This window comes from Rhinatrema bivittatum, chromosome 1, assembly GCF_901001135.1.
Source record: "Rhinatrema bivittatum chromosome 1, aRhiBiv1.1, whole genome shotgun sequence".
NCBI lineage: Eukaryota > Metazoa > Chordata > Amphibia > Gymnophiona > Rhinatrematidae > Rhinatrema > Rhinatrema bivittatum.
Window position 1 is genome coordinate 111,141,551 of NC_042615.1, and position 17,082 is coordinate 111,158,632.

A 17,082-nucleotide genomic window follows, 5' to 3' on the forward strand; every position below is an offset into this window, starting at 1 on the left:
CCAGTGTCGCAGCAACATCCTCCCATGATTGTGGAATCCCTCCTGTGAAAAAACATTGTTTCATTTTTTTTTCAAAATATTTTTTATTGCAATAGTGATAGAACAAATAACCACCAATAGTAGTAGTCACTACATTTTACATATTTTTTAGCAGACTTTCAAAATCCTCAATGCAATCCAAATCTTTCACCCTACACTCATATCATCCAGACATACTATATTCACACTCGCAGTCCTACCTACATACTAAGATTACCCATAACATCCCTCATACACAAAAGTGTTTCACAAGGGCATCAATAGATATTTAGGTGAATGTACAAGGCAAAGAAGACTGTGGTCCACTAGCCATATAAGAGGAAATAGCAAATAATCAAGAAGTTGACTTTGATGAATGTCCTAAAACGTGTATTGTCCCAATTAGTTAAGTATCCCAATGCCAGGAGATTGCTTTTCATCTCTGGTTTTAGCTGATTATAAAAGGTCTTCCAAATGTCAACATATTGAGGAATCACAGAACGCTTAGCATATCAGGTGTCTAACCATTCCTCCTGCATAACTAGAATCATTTTTTCTTGCCACTGTTCAAATGAAGGCAAATCCTCAGTCACCCAATGGATCAGACTGCATTTACATACTAACGCCATAGCTAAGTATACAAAGTTTGTATCAGCAGGCTGATACTTTACAGTACATGGAAATTTCTTCAGTAGAATTTTTACCTTTACGAGTCAGGGTCCACCTAATACACTTCTGGAAAAAACATTGATTCTTAGTGTATCCGGGGGTATGTTTGTACCCGAGGTAACAAAGGGTAAAGTGACTTGTTCAAAGTCACAAGGAGTGGCAGTGGGATTTGAATGCTGGTTTCACTGGTTTGAGCCCACTAGTGTAACTACTAAACTACTCTTCCTCTCTTAAGAAAGCATTGATGAGAATGTAAGAGGCCTCCCCCCCCATTTCTGTGCCTCCAGTTAACAAGAGGGCAGATACAATTTATCATGTCCAGAAAGGTCCAAGATTCAGCAAACAGCCTCCACACCAATCTGTAGTAGTCAGATCAGCTCTCAAGAAAGTCAAGAATTCCAAGATGTATTCCTTGGTACCCACTGGGAAAGAGTCTAATACACTTCACACTCTTGGGAGAAAGTGTTATCAGAATACTATGCTGACATCCTGTATAGCATTCTATCAACTCTTTATGAGTTAATACTTGTGTAATATTCTAGAAAAAGTCAGGACCCGCTCAGACAGTCTTCCTCAAAAGGCAACTGATGATCTAAAAGCACTAGTAGACAAGGATCAATATTGTGGAAAGCCCTTAGCCCATTCAACTTAACATGTTTTTAAAATAGCATCAAAAGCCTCTGCTTTAGGAATTGGCACTGACAAATTCTTATGGCTGCCAGTTTCTGACCTTAGACCAGATGTGCAGGACAGGCTTTCTGATGTGCTGCATAAGGAAGAAAATCTCTTTTGAGATATATTCAAGATAGTGATGGATCAAATAAAAGACCAAATCTCCATGCTTCAGACTCTCTCTGCAGTTAGTTGTGGCCCACCCTCCACATTATCCAGGAAGTACACAACTGGGACATCCAGAAGACACGTCTGTCCTCTGAAGAGGTGCTATCCTCTGCTCCCTTATCCCTGTCAACAGCAGAGCACCTAAAATCCATAGAATGTTCCAAAACAAAAATCGGGAATGGGGTTTTGACTGGATCCAGAAGACATAGCCAGCAACTCAGTGTCAGCTTCAGAGAACCTTCATGTAAGGGACATTTGGGTTTTCACCACCATTTAGAACAGGTACAAAGTTAATTTATTGGGAAATCCACCAAATTGCTTACTGCAAATCTATCAGTACAAATTTTAGCTTCATAAATTACTTCTAAAGGCATTCTTCTTGGAGACCAATGAGGTCGAACCTGTCCCACCAAGGGGAAAAAGATGGGGATTATACTACAAATATTTCTTGATATCAAAGAAAATATCCTATCCCAGACCTAATGGCCTTAAACAAGTATTTAATGAAGGAAGCATTCAAGATGATTCCCTTTCATTAAAAAGGAGACTGGCAGTGCTTCTTGGATATAAAGGATGTGGATCACCACATAGAGATACATCCAAATCATAAGAAGTACTTCAGATTTGTAATAGAGGAACACCATCTCCAGTACCACATCTTGCCCTTTGGTCTGGCTTCCAAATCACAAGTATTCACAAAATGTCTGGCAACGGTTGTAGCACACGTACACATACAGGGACTGAATGTGATTCCCTATCTGAACGATTGAGAAGTTAAGCATTTTTCAGGAAGGTGCAAATTAATTGAGATGCTAGAGTTTCATTATAAATTATCCCAAATCCCATCTGAGTCCGTAAACTTAATTGACATCATGACTCAGGCATGACACTCATGTCTACTGTGGAAAAAATAAAAAAAGAGTCAGCAGACAACAGCATGGGACTTGTTGAGGATGTTGGGCTTAACGCATCAAAGGTATACATAATACACATCAGATATTCCCAATCAATCCTAAGCTCACAGTGGTTACAGACGAATAAAGATTTTTGAGACACCAAGACACTCAGTGAATCACTATGTTGTTATCTAATCTAATCAAATCTCACAAAAGGAATTCCTTTCCAAATTCCTTCCATACCAGTTGTCCTAAGCAGAGATGTATTGCGGATCTCATGTAGAAGGGCTGCACCCCCAAGGCCTTTGGTCCACTCAGGAAAACTTCAGATAAACTTTATAGAGCTAAGGGCAATCCTGAACCCTGGCCAAGACAGGTTGCTAGTTTTAAAACAAATTGTAGAAAGTACTTTTTAACTCAGCATGCAATCATGCTTTAGAATCTATATCCAGAGGCAACCAGCATACAGGTCAATCCAGTAAAGTGCGACCGCGTTTACCCCGCTCCTAACCCGCTTTCTACTCACTTTCCGGCCGCGTTAGCCCTTCCTGCGATCCACAATCCCCTTTAACCTACTCTTACCGCGTCCTTAAATCCCCGGGTAACCCCTTCCGCACGCGGCATATATATTGCATGTAAACGATCAAATTAGCTATTCCCTACCATCCAGTAACACGCGCGCCCCGACTCGCTTTTTTACCCTGCAGTTTTGCCCCGCGTTTAACCTGCTAACTTACCGCCTACCCTTACCCCTGCGTTAGAGGCAGGGGTAAGGGTAGGCGGCAAACTTTCCCCCAGCCCCCGCTCACCTGCCCTGGCCGCGTCCATGGGTGCTGATCTCCGGGGCAGCCCCAGTCCTTTCCCCTCCTCCCGAAGCAACAAAAGCGAAAAAAAGCGAAAAAAAAAGTTGCGAGAGAGGACAGGCAATCCTACGCTCGGGATTGCCAGTCCTCTCTCCCCTCCTCCCGAGGCAGGCACGAAAAGCAGCCTTGCTCCGGGAGGAGGGGAGAGAGGACTGGCAGTGTAAAGCGACGAAGCGACTTACTTTTTTTGCAGCCCCCCTCCGGAGACGGACATTGGCGAGGACGACCGCGGCTCCCCTGCCTCCAGCTGCCCGCGAAGATGGATGCCTGCATGGGCGAAAGCGGCCCCTGTTCGTGCAATTGGGCCACTCAAGGCGTGACGTCACGACGTTTGGTGTCACGGCATGTGACGTTACGTCTTGAGCGGCCCAATTGCACGCACAGGGGCCGCTTTCGCCCATGCGATGCGTCTATCTTCGCGGGCAGCTGGAGGCAGGGGAGGGGAGCCGCGGTCGTCCTCGCCGATGTCCGTCTCCGGAGGGGGGCTGCAAAAAAAGTAAGTCGCTTCGTCGCTTTACACTGCCAGTCCCCTCTCCCCTCCTCCCGGAGCAAGGCTGCTTTTCGCGCCTTGCTTCGGGAGGAGGGGAGAGGGGACTGGCAATCCCGAGCGTAGGATTGCCCGTCCTCTCTCCCCTCTCTCTTGCAACTTTTTTTTTTTTTTCGCTTTTTTCCGCTTTCGTTGCTTGCTTCGGGAGGAGGGGAAAGAGGGCTGACAATCCCGAGCGTCGGAGAACTGTCCACTTCCTGGTACCTGTCATTTCAAATGTCAGGTACCAGGAAGTGACACAGGATGACATTTCAAATGTCAGGTACCTGGAGTGACACAGGATGGCATGACGGCTGGAGCTTGAGCTTGGGCAGTCCAATGAAGTTGGAGCAAGACAGTCTGTGCAGGCTAGGCTTTAGCTCAGGAACAATGAGCAGGCTGGGATGGTGCTCAGGATCAGACTGGAGCTGTGTAGAGGTAAGAGTGAACTGGAACACTGGAACAGACTATAGTTGCATGGAGGTAGGGGTGAACTGGAACAACTGTAACAGAGTGCAGGTAAACATAGAACTGGAACAACTAGAACAGAGACTAGGGCACAGACAGACTAAGACAGAGCAGGATAGGGCAGGAAAAGAACACCATGGAACATGGAACATAAAAACCGAAGAGAACAATGCAGAAGGCCCTGAGGGGCAAAGCAGAAAAAGGTCTAGAGTCGGGAAGAGGTCTAGAGAGGCCTCAGGGCTAGGCCAGAGGTCAGGGAAAGCCCAAACAACAAAGGGCCCAGAGGCCACAAAAGCAAAGACAAGGCTGAAGTCAGAAAGGCCAAAGGACAAGGCAAGGCAAAACAGAGATCAGAAGACCCAGAGGCCAAAAGGTGAAACAAGGAAAGGCCTAGTAAGGCCACAAGGCAGATGTGACTAGTGCAAGGAGCCGAAAGGAGTTTGATGCCGAAGCATTGAGGCAAGGGACAGGCAAGGTTAAGTAGGGCTGCTGGAGTCTGGGTGTGGTGCAGACAGCCAGGGGAGTGTACTCAAGGAGATCCCTTGGTGGAACAGAGGCTGTAGGACTGGCTGAGGCAAGAAACTAGGGACGTGCTTGAGAGTACAGTTCAGAACAGGGCTCACTGGAGTCCTCAGGTATCAGGGAGGATGCACAGCAGCCAAAACCATAACAGCCAATAAGAAAAGCTATTGTTATCCCTGGGAGTGAATGGGGTGTGCAAGGGTAAAAAATTAGTTTTGTTTTTCGTTTTGTGTTTTTTGGGGAGGTTCCCCACAAATTTTGTTTCAGTTAATGTTTAATTCATTTCTTTCATTTAAAAAAAAAAGAAGCAAACATTTTAAAAAAATGTAAAAAAAAAGGAAATGGGGGCCTTGCAAGGCCTCTTGTCCCCAACACCTATCCCTCCCACCTAGAAGAATACCAGGGCCGGGATCCTCACCAGCCCCCACTTAGCCTGTCTAGAGATGATCCACTGTTGAGGCCTAGGCCCAGGCCAAAGCCTCTGCCTTTGCCTTGCATAGGCCTAGACTGCGGTAGGTCATTGCAACCTCAGCTGAGGCTCTACGCAAGGCCAAGGCTTTGAAGCCTGATCCCAATGCCTAGGCCTGATGCTGGGGGTAAGAATGGACACTGGGGCCTAGGTCTCGGCCGGGTCCTGACGCCTGGGCCTCAGCCTAGGCCAGAACATAAGGCTGGGGCCCACTCTGGATACCAGGTCACGATGCCTGGGCCTTGTCCTAGGCCAGAGCCCATATCCAGGCCTGACATCGGTGCCCAGTCCAAAGACTGGGTCCCAACAACGGTGCCCAGGCCAGAGACCGGGTACCAATGCCTGGACCTTGGCCTAGGCCAGAGGCTGGATCCAGGCCAAACGCCAGGATCCAACCCAGGACCTGGCCTGGCCGTGAAGTCGGTTCGCAGACAGATTAGGTAAGTAGAAGTTGGTAAATTTCCTGATGCTGGCAAAATTTTCCGAGTGGTCCTGTGCCTTTGCTCAGGTCTCGGCCGAGGCCCTGGCATCGGGCCTGGGCCTAGGCCAAGACACCAACTTCTTGCTTGGGCCTAGACCACAGCCCAATGAAGTCATAGCCTACTTGTAGGCAACCCGGACCTAGGCTGAGGCGCCTATGTCACACTTGGGCATAGGCCACGGCCCCTGCTTTGGGCCTTGGCCTAATCCCTATGTGAGACCCTGGCCTCTGGCATAAGTTTAGCCTGAATGGGATATATTTTTTAACCAAATGAAATGAATAGGATTCATTTAATTCAGGGGACCCCCCCCCCCTCAATTTGTTTCAGGAGCCTCCCTGAAAGAAATGAATTGGCCCTTATTAGTTTTTTCAGATTCAGTTTAAACAAATGCACATCCGTAGTGAGTAAGAGAAATTAGATCTTCTTTTTGTGATCTTCCTCATATTCACAATCTGGATTAGCCACAGACAGAGACAGGATGTTGGACTCAGTGGTCTGACCCAGCATGGAATTTATGTTCTTATGTTCATCAGCTGGGATGGTACTATACTGAGGTCCCAGGATACAGTGGAAGATTTTAGGGGAGGCTTTAAATAAAAGCAAGCATTGCATGAATCTAATAACTAAAGGCTCTGTTCAGGGATGGCTATTCCTTCTGTACGGTGGTGATAAGTGCTAATTGCACTGAAGTGAACCCTAAAGAATTAGGTTCCATTCAAGTCATTAGACCCCTATGAGCTGAAGTACCTGACCTGAAAGGTCATATTTTTATGAGGTTCACTTCAACATGCAGAGTCTGTGAATTCCAGGCCCTGGTGAGTTATCCACCTTAATTGAAGTTTTTTTTCATAATAGAGTGGTTCTGCACACACATCCCAAGTTCCTTTCTGATGTGTCAAATTTCTACCTTTAACTAATCAATCGTCCTTCTGGTATGTTTTTACAAGCCATATGTCCAGAAGGGCAATCAAGCCTTACACACTGCAAGAGACCTTTAACCTTTTATCCAAAGTGAACTGAAGCCCTAAGAAAGTCCCCAGCTTTTCATTTCCTTTGTCCCAAATAGACCTACCCACTGTCTAATTTGATAGCAGATTTCATCTCCCACTACTGAGTCAGCAAAAATATGTAATACACTTATTCAACTACTTTAGTTCCACAGTATTTTTTAAAATGATTCGCATAAGTTTTATGCTAGCAACTTGAATCGAGATAAGATTGAAATTATGTGGCAGGACTGTTCATAACCCCCCCATTCATTATTTAAGCACCAAATTGTTGGATATGCTTCTAGTCACTCTTAATCATAACGTCTCTGCCACAGTGTACACTGTTTCATATTTTTTTCAAACACATTTTTAGAGTCATTGCAAATAAAGAAAACATTGCAACATGGCGCCATGTTTCACTTGTTGCCACTTCAGGGACATCTGGTCAAAGTTGTGCTTGACTTTCCAGCAAATTAAACTTTGAAACCAGTTTGCACATATCTCAAGTTGGTAACAAAAATATTTTTGTGCCCGTTGGCAGGCTTCATGTTGTTTTCTTCTTTTTATCTTTTAAGGCAACCTGTAATAAGGAATTCCCCGCCTATGAGGATTCTGACATCCTGCTTGTACTCAGAGAAAGTGTGTTACTTATTTGTAGCAGGTATTCTCCGAGGATAGCAGGATGTGAATCCTCACAGACCCCATATTCTGCCCTTAAGAACTGGTTTCTTTATGTTAAATTAAAGAACTAAAGGGGTCCCCTCACCCAAATATGTTGCTGAATTATCCTGTGTATACACCAGAAAGAGCACCAAACCTCGATCCCAAGTGTCAAATCTACATCAAACAAAGAAACTGGCAACAAGAACAAACTTCACAATCGCTCTTCCATCAAAACAACAGATATTTATAAGCCGTATGAAGGTGAAATAATAAAATTTCAAATTTATGTAAGGCGCCACATCAGCAAGTCTGACGGTGTGTTCTGTAATGACTTAGTAGAACCGCCCGGACTGTTAATCATTTGCGGCTGGATGACAACTCCTTGTTCTAGTAAGTCATTACAGAACACACCGTCAGGCTCGCTGATGCGGCGCCTTACATAAATTTGAAATTTTATTATTTCACCTTCATATGGCTTATAAATATCTGTTGTTTTGATGGAAGAGCAATTGTGAAGTTTGTTCTTGTTGTCGGTTCCTTTGTTTGATGCTGAATTATCCTGCACATGCTCAGAAGAGCTTTTGAAAGCTTTAGAAGCTGTGCAGTCAAGCTTTCAACTGGGGCTCTGTCTGATGACACCATCTATGAGGATATACATCCTGCTGTTCTTGGAGAGCACCGGCTACAGTTAAGCAGCATGCACTGTAGTAGCCAAAATCTAATGTTTGTATGAACATATTACAAAATGAAGTTTAGGTATAAGTATAGGTATGAGGTGTGTAACCATTTCCTTATCTTGACATATCGGAATGTAAAAATTAAACTTGTGCTAGATAGTTTCCGAAGTCTTTCTTTTCTCTTTTGATTCTGTGATTTTGGTTTACTTCTCATGGTATTGTCAGACTATCCCTGTAGTCAATTGCTGTGCAATCTTCCCTTCACAGGTATGCCAGAGCACCTCAGTTATAATTATTATTGCTTTTCCAGTCTTAGGCTTGTCTTGTGCAACAAATGGCACTCACAGACCATCCTGATAAGTTGTTCAGTAGTTTTGCAACATGAATAGAAATCCATTAAGGACTAGGATTATATTGTTTAGGGCATAAACCAGGATTTAAACCCAAGTGTTTAAATATAAAAAACTAGTATATTAATCCACTGTGCCATCAATTTGTTTTATTGTAGCAAGTTATAAATAACTGTTTTATTCATGGATCTAGATTATTTTTATTACAATAATAGTAAATATATTTTATTTTTCTTAAGGTGCGTCTGGAATGGCCCACAGACTTGGCTATCAGTCCAATGGATAACTCCATTTATGTTTTAGATAACAATGTAGTTTTACAGATCACGGAAAATCGACAAGTTCGTATTGCTGCTGGGAGGCCAATGTATTGCCAAGTTCCTGGAGTAGAGTACTCTGTTGGAAAACAAGCTGTACAGGCAACATTGGAGTCAGCAACTGCTATTGCAGTCTCATACACAGGGGTCCTTTATATCACAGAAACAGATGAAAAGAAGATTAACAGAATAAGGCAGGTTACAACTGATGGAGAGATCTCACTGGTTGCTGGAATACCATCAGATTGTGACTGCAAGAATGATGCCAATTGTGATTGCTACCAAGCTGGTGATGGGTATGCCAAAGATGCCAAGCTTAATGCACCTTCATCCTTATCTGCTTCTCCAGATGGCACATTGTACATTGCAGATCTAGGGAATATTAGGATAAGAGCTGTATCTAAGAATAAACCCTTGCTGACCTCCATGAACTTTTATGAAGTTGCATCTCCAACTGATGAAGAACTGTACATTTTTGATATCAATGGTACTCACCAGTATACTGTGAGTTTGGTCACAGGAGAATATCTTTACAATTTTAGCTACAGCAATGATAACGATATTACCGCAGTGACAGACAGTAATGGAAATACTCTTCGTATCAGAAGGGATCCTAACCGGATGCCAGTTAGAATTGTGTCACCTGATAACCAAGTGATCTGGCTGACAATAGGCACCAATGGATGTTTGAAAAGTATGACGGCCCAAGGAGAGGAACTAGTATTATTCACTTACCATGGTAACAGTGGTCTTCTGGCAACTAAAAGTGATGAGACTGGATGGACGACCTTCTTTGAGTAAGTTCAGAAATAAAGTGTACAATTTAATTGCCTCTGTTTATTCCCAGTTAAATTACCTGATTTCTTAAACTGAAAATATTATTCTGATACTTGTCGATTTTGAAAGCTGAATTGTTCAGTAAGGATATTCCTCCTTTTTTACCTACCTAGTGGAATACTATGTGTATTGTGTTGTTGGATACATTAAGATAAAGATCCTTCTGGATATTAAAGATCCCAAAGTACTTTTTACAGTTCTGATACAGATTATATCTGATCTGTCAAAATTCCTCTGGTAAAAAGATTTTGAAAAACTGAGTAGGGTTGGTCCTGTTCAATATTTGAGTTGTTTAGTAAGAACATTCCTCCTTTTTTACCTACCCAGTGGAATATTATCATCTATATATATTTATTTATTTATTTTTAATTTTTATATACCAACATTCTTGTATAATATACAAATCAAACATAGATAGTAGGGATGTGCAGAGCAAAATTTTATGTTCATATTTTTTATGTCCGAAAGGGGGTCCCACTTGCGGCCAATATGGACATAAAAAAAATCCAATGAGTTGGGTATATGTACATATGTGCAAAAAAAAAATTTAAACCCCCTCACCCTCCTTAATCCCGCCCCCAGACTTACCACAACTCCCTGGTGATCGAGCGAGGAGTGAGGACGTCATTTCTGCAATCCTTGGCGAGAAGCATGTGACGTCGGTGGCACGTCGAGTGACGCGGCGTCACGTGATTCCCGGCACGTTCGCGCCGGACGGCTCGTTCGGCCCAAAAAGAACTTTTGGCCAGCTTGGGGGGGTCAGGCGCGAACGAGCCGGGAATCACGTGACGCCGCGTCACTCGACGTGCCACCGACGTCACATGCTTCTCGCCAAGGATTGCAGAAATGACGTCCTCACTCCTCGCTCGATCACCAGGGAGTTGTGGTAAGTCTGGGGGCGGGATTAAGGAGGGTGAGGGGGTTTAAATTTTTATTTTGGCTCAACAATCGCGATTTCCCACATATCGAACATATCTATGTTCGATATGTGGGAAATCCGATCGTTTATGTCGAATCAATTTTTTAAGTAAAAAAAAAATATGAGTTGCGTTTTACTAATGCGGTCAATCCGAATGCACACCCCTAATAGATAGATACTTCTGATTTTTGGCACTTCAAAGTGGATTACATTCAGCTGCTGTAGGTATTTTCCTATCCCTAGAGGGTTTACAGATTGAGGGGGTCATTTATCAAAATGCGATAAGGCGTTTTTGCATGCGTTAAGGGCTTATCTCATGCGAAAAGCCCCGTTAACACATGCGATAGGCCCTTACCGCATGCGAAAATGTGTTTACCGCATGCGATCGCACCATTTCGTATGGTGCGATGCAAATTCCAAAAATAGGAGGAATTAGGGGTGGAGAGTGGGGCTGGGTTAGCCTGTCTGTGAAGAGCTATCGCACAGCCATAATGCTGATTTTAACAACACCTCCTTGGATTGTGTTAGGCTGTGTGATAAGGTTTCATTGCCATTTGTGATGTTTCCTGTAAGTCTGATTTCAGCTGAATTGAGAGAGAGAGAGAGAGAGAGAGAGAGAGAGAGAGAGAGAGAGAGAGAGAGAGAGAGAGAGAGAGACTGGCCATAATATCATGGCCCATAGGTAGGTATTTGTATCCCTATGGTAGGCCCACCTAGTAACTCGAGGTGGGGTTTAGGTAACAATGTAGGGGGTTAGGGGCCACTTTGACATTCTACGTGACACCTACGAACAGAACAGTGGTCTCTTGTGAAGATTTGCTGGCCTTCGGAGTGAGGAAACTCACTCCAAGATGAGATTTGGGCAAGGTTCTCTCAAGCTAGCTTGATGTTACCCAGGTAGAGAATCCATCAAGCTAGGTTGAGAGAACCTTGCCCAAATCTCATCTTGGAGTGAGTTTCCTCACTCCGAAGGCCATCAAATCTTCACGAGACCACTGTTCTGTTCGTAGGTGTCACGTAGAATGTCAAAGTGGCCCCTAACCCCCTACATTGTTACCTAAACCCCACCTCGAGTTACTAGGTGGGCCTACCATAGGGATACAAATACCTATCTATGGGCCATGATATTATGGCCAGGCTCTCTCTCCCTCTCTCCCTCTCTCCCTTGTGTGTCTGGGACCATTAAAAATAGTCCCCCAGTTGTTGAATACAGGAAATACAACAGGTCTGGCACTTATCACAGAATCTGAAAATGGTATCACAATTTGCACTAACTTAGCTCTTCGCACAGGTAATTAGCAATAAATGCTATATTAGCATAAAACACACCCCTTTTGCTACCGCATGCGATACTTACCGCATTTTGATAAATCCAGGCCTAAGTTTGTTCCTGAGGCAGTGGAAGGTAAAGTGACTTGTGGTAGTGGGATTTGAACCCTGGTGTCCTAGTTTGTAGCTCATTGCTTTAACCACGAGGAGTAGCCTAGGATGGTGGGCCTAGATCTTTAGGTTTGGAGCCCTAAAGATATTTCTGGAAATTAAAGATCCCAAAGTACCTTTAACACTTCTAACATAGATTACATCTGATCTATCAAAATTTCCCTTGTAAAAAAAACACATATGTTTTATTAAAAGTAAAAACTTCTCTTTTTCCAACTGAAGTTTTCTTCATGCGTTAATTTTAGTACTTTGGATGAAAATGTATAATCATGAAACAGTTTTATCAAAGAATCATTAATTTTAAGAAATTACAAAAACAGAGACATAACCATTTCAGGAGCGACCACCTATTTATTTATTTATTTATTTGGGAGTTTTATATAACATCATTGCAAAATCAGATCACAACGGTTTACGATATCATCTTGTAGTTGCTGGGTCAACATTCCCATACTGTTTCAATGTTCATATTCTAGGTCGATATAACAGCATGTACTTTTTCTAGCAAATATATTTCTAGGTCGTCTTTATACAAAATCTAGTTCATCTCAACAGTAAATGCGTATTCTGGATCAATACATCATCATTAATTGGGGTGCTTTGAAGTAGAATTATAACCTAAGATTTCCATTACATTAACCTTCATGTTATAGTCAGAATACATCACCCAATACTTACTAGCATAGCATTATGTTCCGACAGCTATGTTACTAGCATATTGAAGTTTTTCTTTAGTTTGTATGCGTTTATAAAGAGTCATGCTTTTAATTGTTGTTTGAAACACTTTCTGTTATCTGGTGTAGCAACTCTGGAAGAGAGTTCCATAGTCTGCGGCCTGCTATGAAAAATATTCTCTCTCTTATTTGTGTTAGGTTTCGTTCTGTTTTGTGGGCACCTTTAGAAGTCCTTTGTTTTGTGATCTTAGGGATCTCTGTGGGGTGCAAGGTTGAAGAGTCACTCCTAATAGACATGGGCTGATGATGTTGATGATATTAAAAATTAGAGATAATACTTTATAGTGAATTCTGGATTGTATAGGAAGCCAGTGCTGTATTATCAGTGAGGCATTGATGTGGTCAGATTTCCTTGTCCCTAATAAAAGTCTGGCTGAGGCATCTTGTAGTAATTGTAGTAGTTTTAGTAGCCCTGCAGGTAAGCCTAGTAATAGGGAGTTGTAGTAATCTATGTTTGAAAATAGTGTTTGTATAATCATCTGGAAGTCTTGTTTTGTTAGCAAAGGTCTCAGCAGGTATAATATTCTCAGCTCGGTGTATCCTGATTTAATTATTTTACTTATATGTTTTTCATTGAAAGTTTCTCATCGATCTGAATTCCTAGATCTTGTACTTGATCTTGCCTGCCTATAATTAACCACTTAACCCCCATCCTAAATTTCATATCCGATTTGTAAGAGATAACTTTGTCCACTGTTATTCAAAAAGAATATTTTTTCTGGATGGATATGACTGCAGCATAGGTCAATTCTAATATATTCTCAATCCCCAGGAGTAACCATGCCCTAACCTGCTGAATTTCCATTCACCAAATGCTCCAATTAGGTTCATGCTACAGGAGAGTAGAGCCACTGGGACGCAAGACCATCAAAGCCTTGCACCAAGTCAAAATGCTACAGCAATGTAGGTTTATGCTACAGCAATATAGCACCATTGGGAGACATAGAGTAATCAAAGCCTTGACTCTCAGGTTATCCTGCAATTCAATCCTTGATTGCCAACAAAGTTCTCTACACTACAATGAGATCTTGGTCCATAAAAGAGCAGGTGTCACTCATTAAGCATGCCAACAGAATTTAGGGTGGTGTGCAGGCCAGTTTCAGCCGTCAAAGCCAAAGACTTGACAACAACTTGTTTCCCAGCAAGTGAGGTGCTACTACCATGGGCTTGTGGCAGGATTGACCATATCCTACGATGCTGACCATTCAGAGAATATCAAGTAATGTGGTATTCCGCTCTTATGTTGCATTGGTAGGTGACAGTGAGACAAGTTGGCTTTGATGGCTGGGATTGGCCTGCACACCACCCTAAATTATATTGGCATGCTTAACAAGTGATCCCCTGCTTTTTTAAAGACCAGGACCTCATTGCATTGCAGAGAACTTCGTTGGTAATCAAGGATCATATTGCAGGATATTCCCCCTATGGTTCTATATTGCTGTAGCATGATCCTATGGAGCATTTTTGTAAATTGGTTTATGGCTTCAACAGCCCTGCATTCCCAATGTCACTACATTGCTTTAGCATGATCCTATGGAACATTTGGTGAATAGAAATTCTGCAGGCAAGGGCATGGTCACCTTGGGGATTGAGAATATGTTACTGATTGATGTTTAGTAATTGAGTTGTTGTATGCAGTTGACCTATGCTTTGGCCTTATCCTCCCAATAAAGGTCTTCTTTACAAATGCTATTATGACAGTTTTCTCTTACAAAGGTGATAGGAGCATTTGGGATGGGGCGAGGGAGTGGATGAGTAGTTAATTATAGGTAGGTGAGAGGAAGCAGTTGGTTGCACCTGAAACCGATGAGTAGCTGACTCACACCAGCTAAGTGGGGGAAGCCACAGTTGGGGAGGTACTCCAGCTCCGGAGCAAGGAAGGGGACAAAGGCTGTGGGGTGGGCTTGCAAAGTACAATTTAAAGGTGTGCCAGACCAACTACCAGCTTCAGTTTTTGGTGGTTTTCCCACCCACTTGCCCATTTGGAGACTGTGTTTTCGATGCGGCATGCTGAATATGGAGGATCACCAAACAGTTGCATCATAAGGGGAGGAGTTGACCACATCCTTGGGTACAAGGCATGTGCAATATATTTCTAAGCTAGAGGGCATTGTGCTGTTGAAGATTATTTATTATGAAAGCAACATATGGCTAAATATCTTTCTGGATATTAAGGATCCCAAGCTACTTTTTACAGTTCTAACTCAGATTATTTCCAATCTGTCAAACTTCCCCTTGTAAAAAGAACCTAATTTGTTTTATTAAAAATAAAAACCTCTCTTTTTCTGACTGATGTTTTCTTCATGAGATAATTTTAGTACATTGGATGAAAAATCATCCAAAATCATTAAAACAGTCTTATCACAGAATCATTAAATTTAAAAAACTACAAAAATAAAGAGACAATATCATTAGTCCTGTTCTGTTAGCAAACTTGACTTTGTTGTAAATATTAACCTTGAGATCGATGTTAAGCCACAGAGCGGCTAGTTAACTTAGACCTAGATTTATCAAAATGTGGTTACCCAGGTAGAGAGTCCATCTAGCTAGGTTGAGAGAACATTGCCCAAATCTCATCTTGGAGTGAGTTTCCTCACTCCGAGGGTCATCATATGTTCACAAGAGACCACTGTTCTGTTCTTACATCTAACATTGAATGTCAAAGGGCCCCTAACCCCCTACACTCTTACCTAAACCTCACCTCGAGTTACTAGGTGGGCCTACCATAGGGATACAAATACCTATCTAGGGAGATAGCATTATGGCCAGTCTCTCTCTCTCTCAGCTAGTTAGATGCTCTGGGAGCTTCAGTTCATCTAAATAGGCCTTTTGGGAGACCTAAGAAATTGCCATGCTGGGTCAGATCAAAGGTCCATCAAGCCCAGCATCCTGTTTCCAACAGAGGCCAAACCTGGCAATTACCTAAACACTAAGAAGATCCCATGCTACTGATAGCACTGGCTATTCCCTAAGTAAAATTGATTAATAGCCATTAAAGAACTTATCCAAACCTTTTTTGAATCCAGCTGCACACAAGGTGATAAAACCTTACCGCCCACCCTAATACCTTTGAAAAAGGTTCCCTGCCCCTAACTCCTCCTATTTTCCATATTTGCATCACACCATGCTATCGCATGTGAAAAAGCCTTAGCACATTGTAATAAATGACCCCCTCAGTTTGATTTTAGAGGAAGCAGGAGTGTTTCTTTTAGTTCTCTTGTGAACTGGTCCTATATTGATTTTTCTTTGGAAACTCTCTATATGAGAGCTTCAGTCCTATATCATAGAAGTTTAAAAGGAGGCTTGTTCATTCATCCAATATTCAAGAGGAAGCTAGGAGAAAATAAAGGAGGAAGAGTGGCACCACTCAGATGTATGTCCACCACAGATATCCATCAGATATTTTGGGAAAGAGTTCAGATGCCACAAGGAGTTCAGATGCCACAAGGAGTATAACTTACCAAAGGAATCGTAAGAAGTTGATACCAGGACATGTCAACAAAGGTATTGCAAATTTGGAATTTAATTTGATCTACCAATCTGCTAGTAAGGAAATCCCCTAGGAGGGGAGGATATGGTTGGGAAATCTACCATTGAGAAAAACTGCAGTAACAGGTTTGCCAGGAATGAGTTTGTGTAGTGGACTACATCAAGAAAGGGCTTGTAAACAGTTATATATTCCACTTTAAAATCACCTCAATAAAGTTATGTTGGAACCTCATCATGAGTCCATCATAATTACTGTTTCCTATAGAGACTGTGAAAGAATGCCTAGGGCCCAGGATGTGATCCTTCTTCCCTGTGGGGAATCCTGGAAAGTCTGCTGTAAATGGACATCACTGAAGAGAAGGTAGCTTAAGCCTCATAATTGAGTGTGTGGCCACGGACTCAGAAAGGGGACCTCAGCCCAAGCATTACATTTGATTACTTTGTCAGTGACCAGCAAGAGGACAATAGTTTATTTATTTGGGAAGATTAGTCCCTTGTTTTATCTAAAGACTGACTCTTGCTGTGGAAATTTCTGTCTTGTCTTATTAATTAAGATAGTCTATAAATTAAAGAATGTACTTGGGGTGGGAACAAAAACAGAAAATGACTACCTAGTTTTAAATTGCTAGAGTCGAAGACAGAAAACAGCTACCTAATTGGTAATGTGTAGACTCTCCTCTACCACATAGTTCATATTGCACTGATGAAATTGCTTGGTAGAGGAGAGCCAGCATATTTAAAGAGCATCAGTATCCTCCAGCTGGTGACAAGGGAGGAGGGGAAGGGGAAGAAGACTCAAGTTGGCTTCTGTGGGGTGGGGGAGATGAATGGGGAGTCAGATCAAGCTGAATACCTTGGAATGGAGGATTGAGCTCCCCTGTAGAAAGGAGTAGGGATCAAGCTAATTTGTAGAG

The 17,082-nt window shown here is 42.6% G+C and overlaps 1 protein-coding gene across 4 annotated transcripts in view; it reads left to right on the forward strand.

Moving 5' to 3' along the window:
• Positions 1 to 17,082, forward strand: part of TENM3 (teneurin transmembrane protein 3) — a 1,731,308-nt gene that overhangs the window by 1,657,568 nt on the left and 56,658 nt on the right. For all 4 annotated transcript variants that reach the window (XM_029581140.1, XM_029581227.1, XM_029581302.1 and 1 more), the window contains one exon: positions 8,672 to 9,546. In XM_029581140.1, the coding sequence (XP_029437000.1) occupies positions 8,672 to 9,546 (875 nt within the window). The remainder of the gene's footprint in view (positions 1 to 8,671; positions 9,547 to 17,082) is intronic.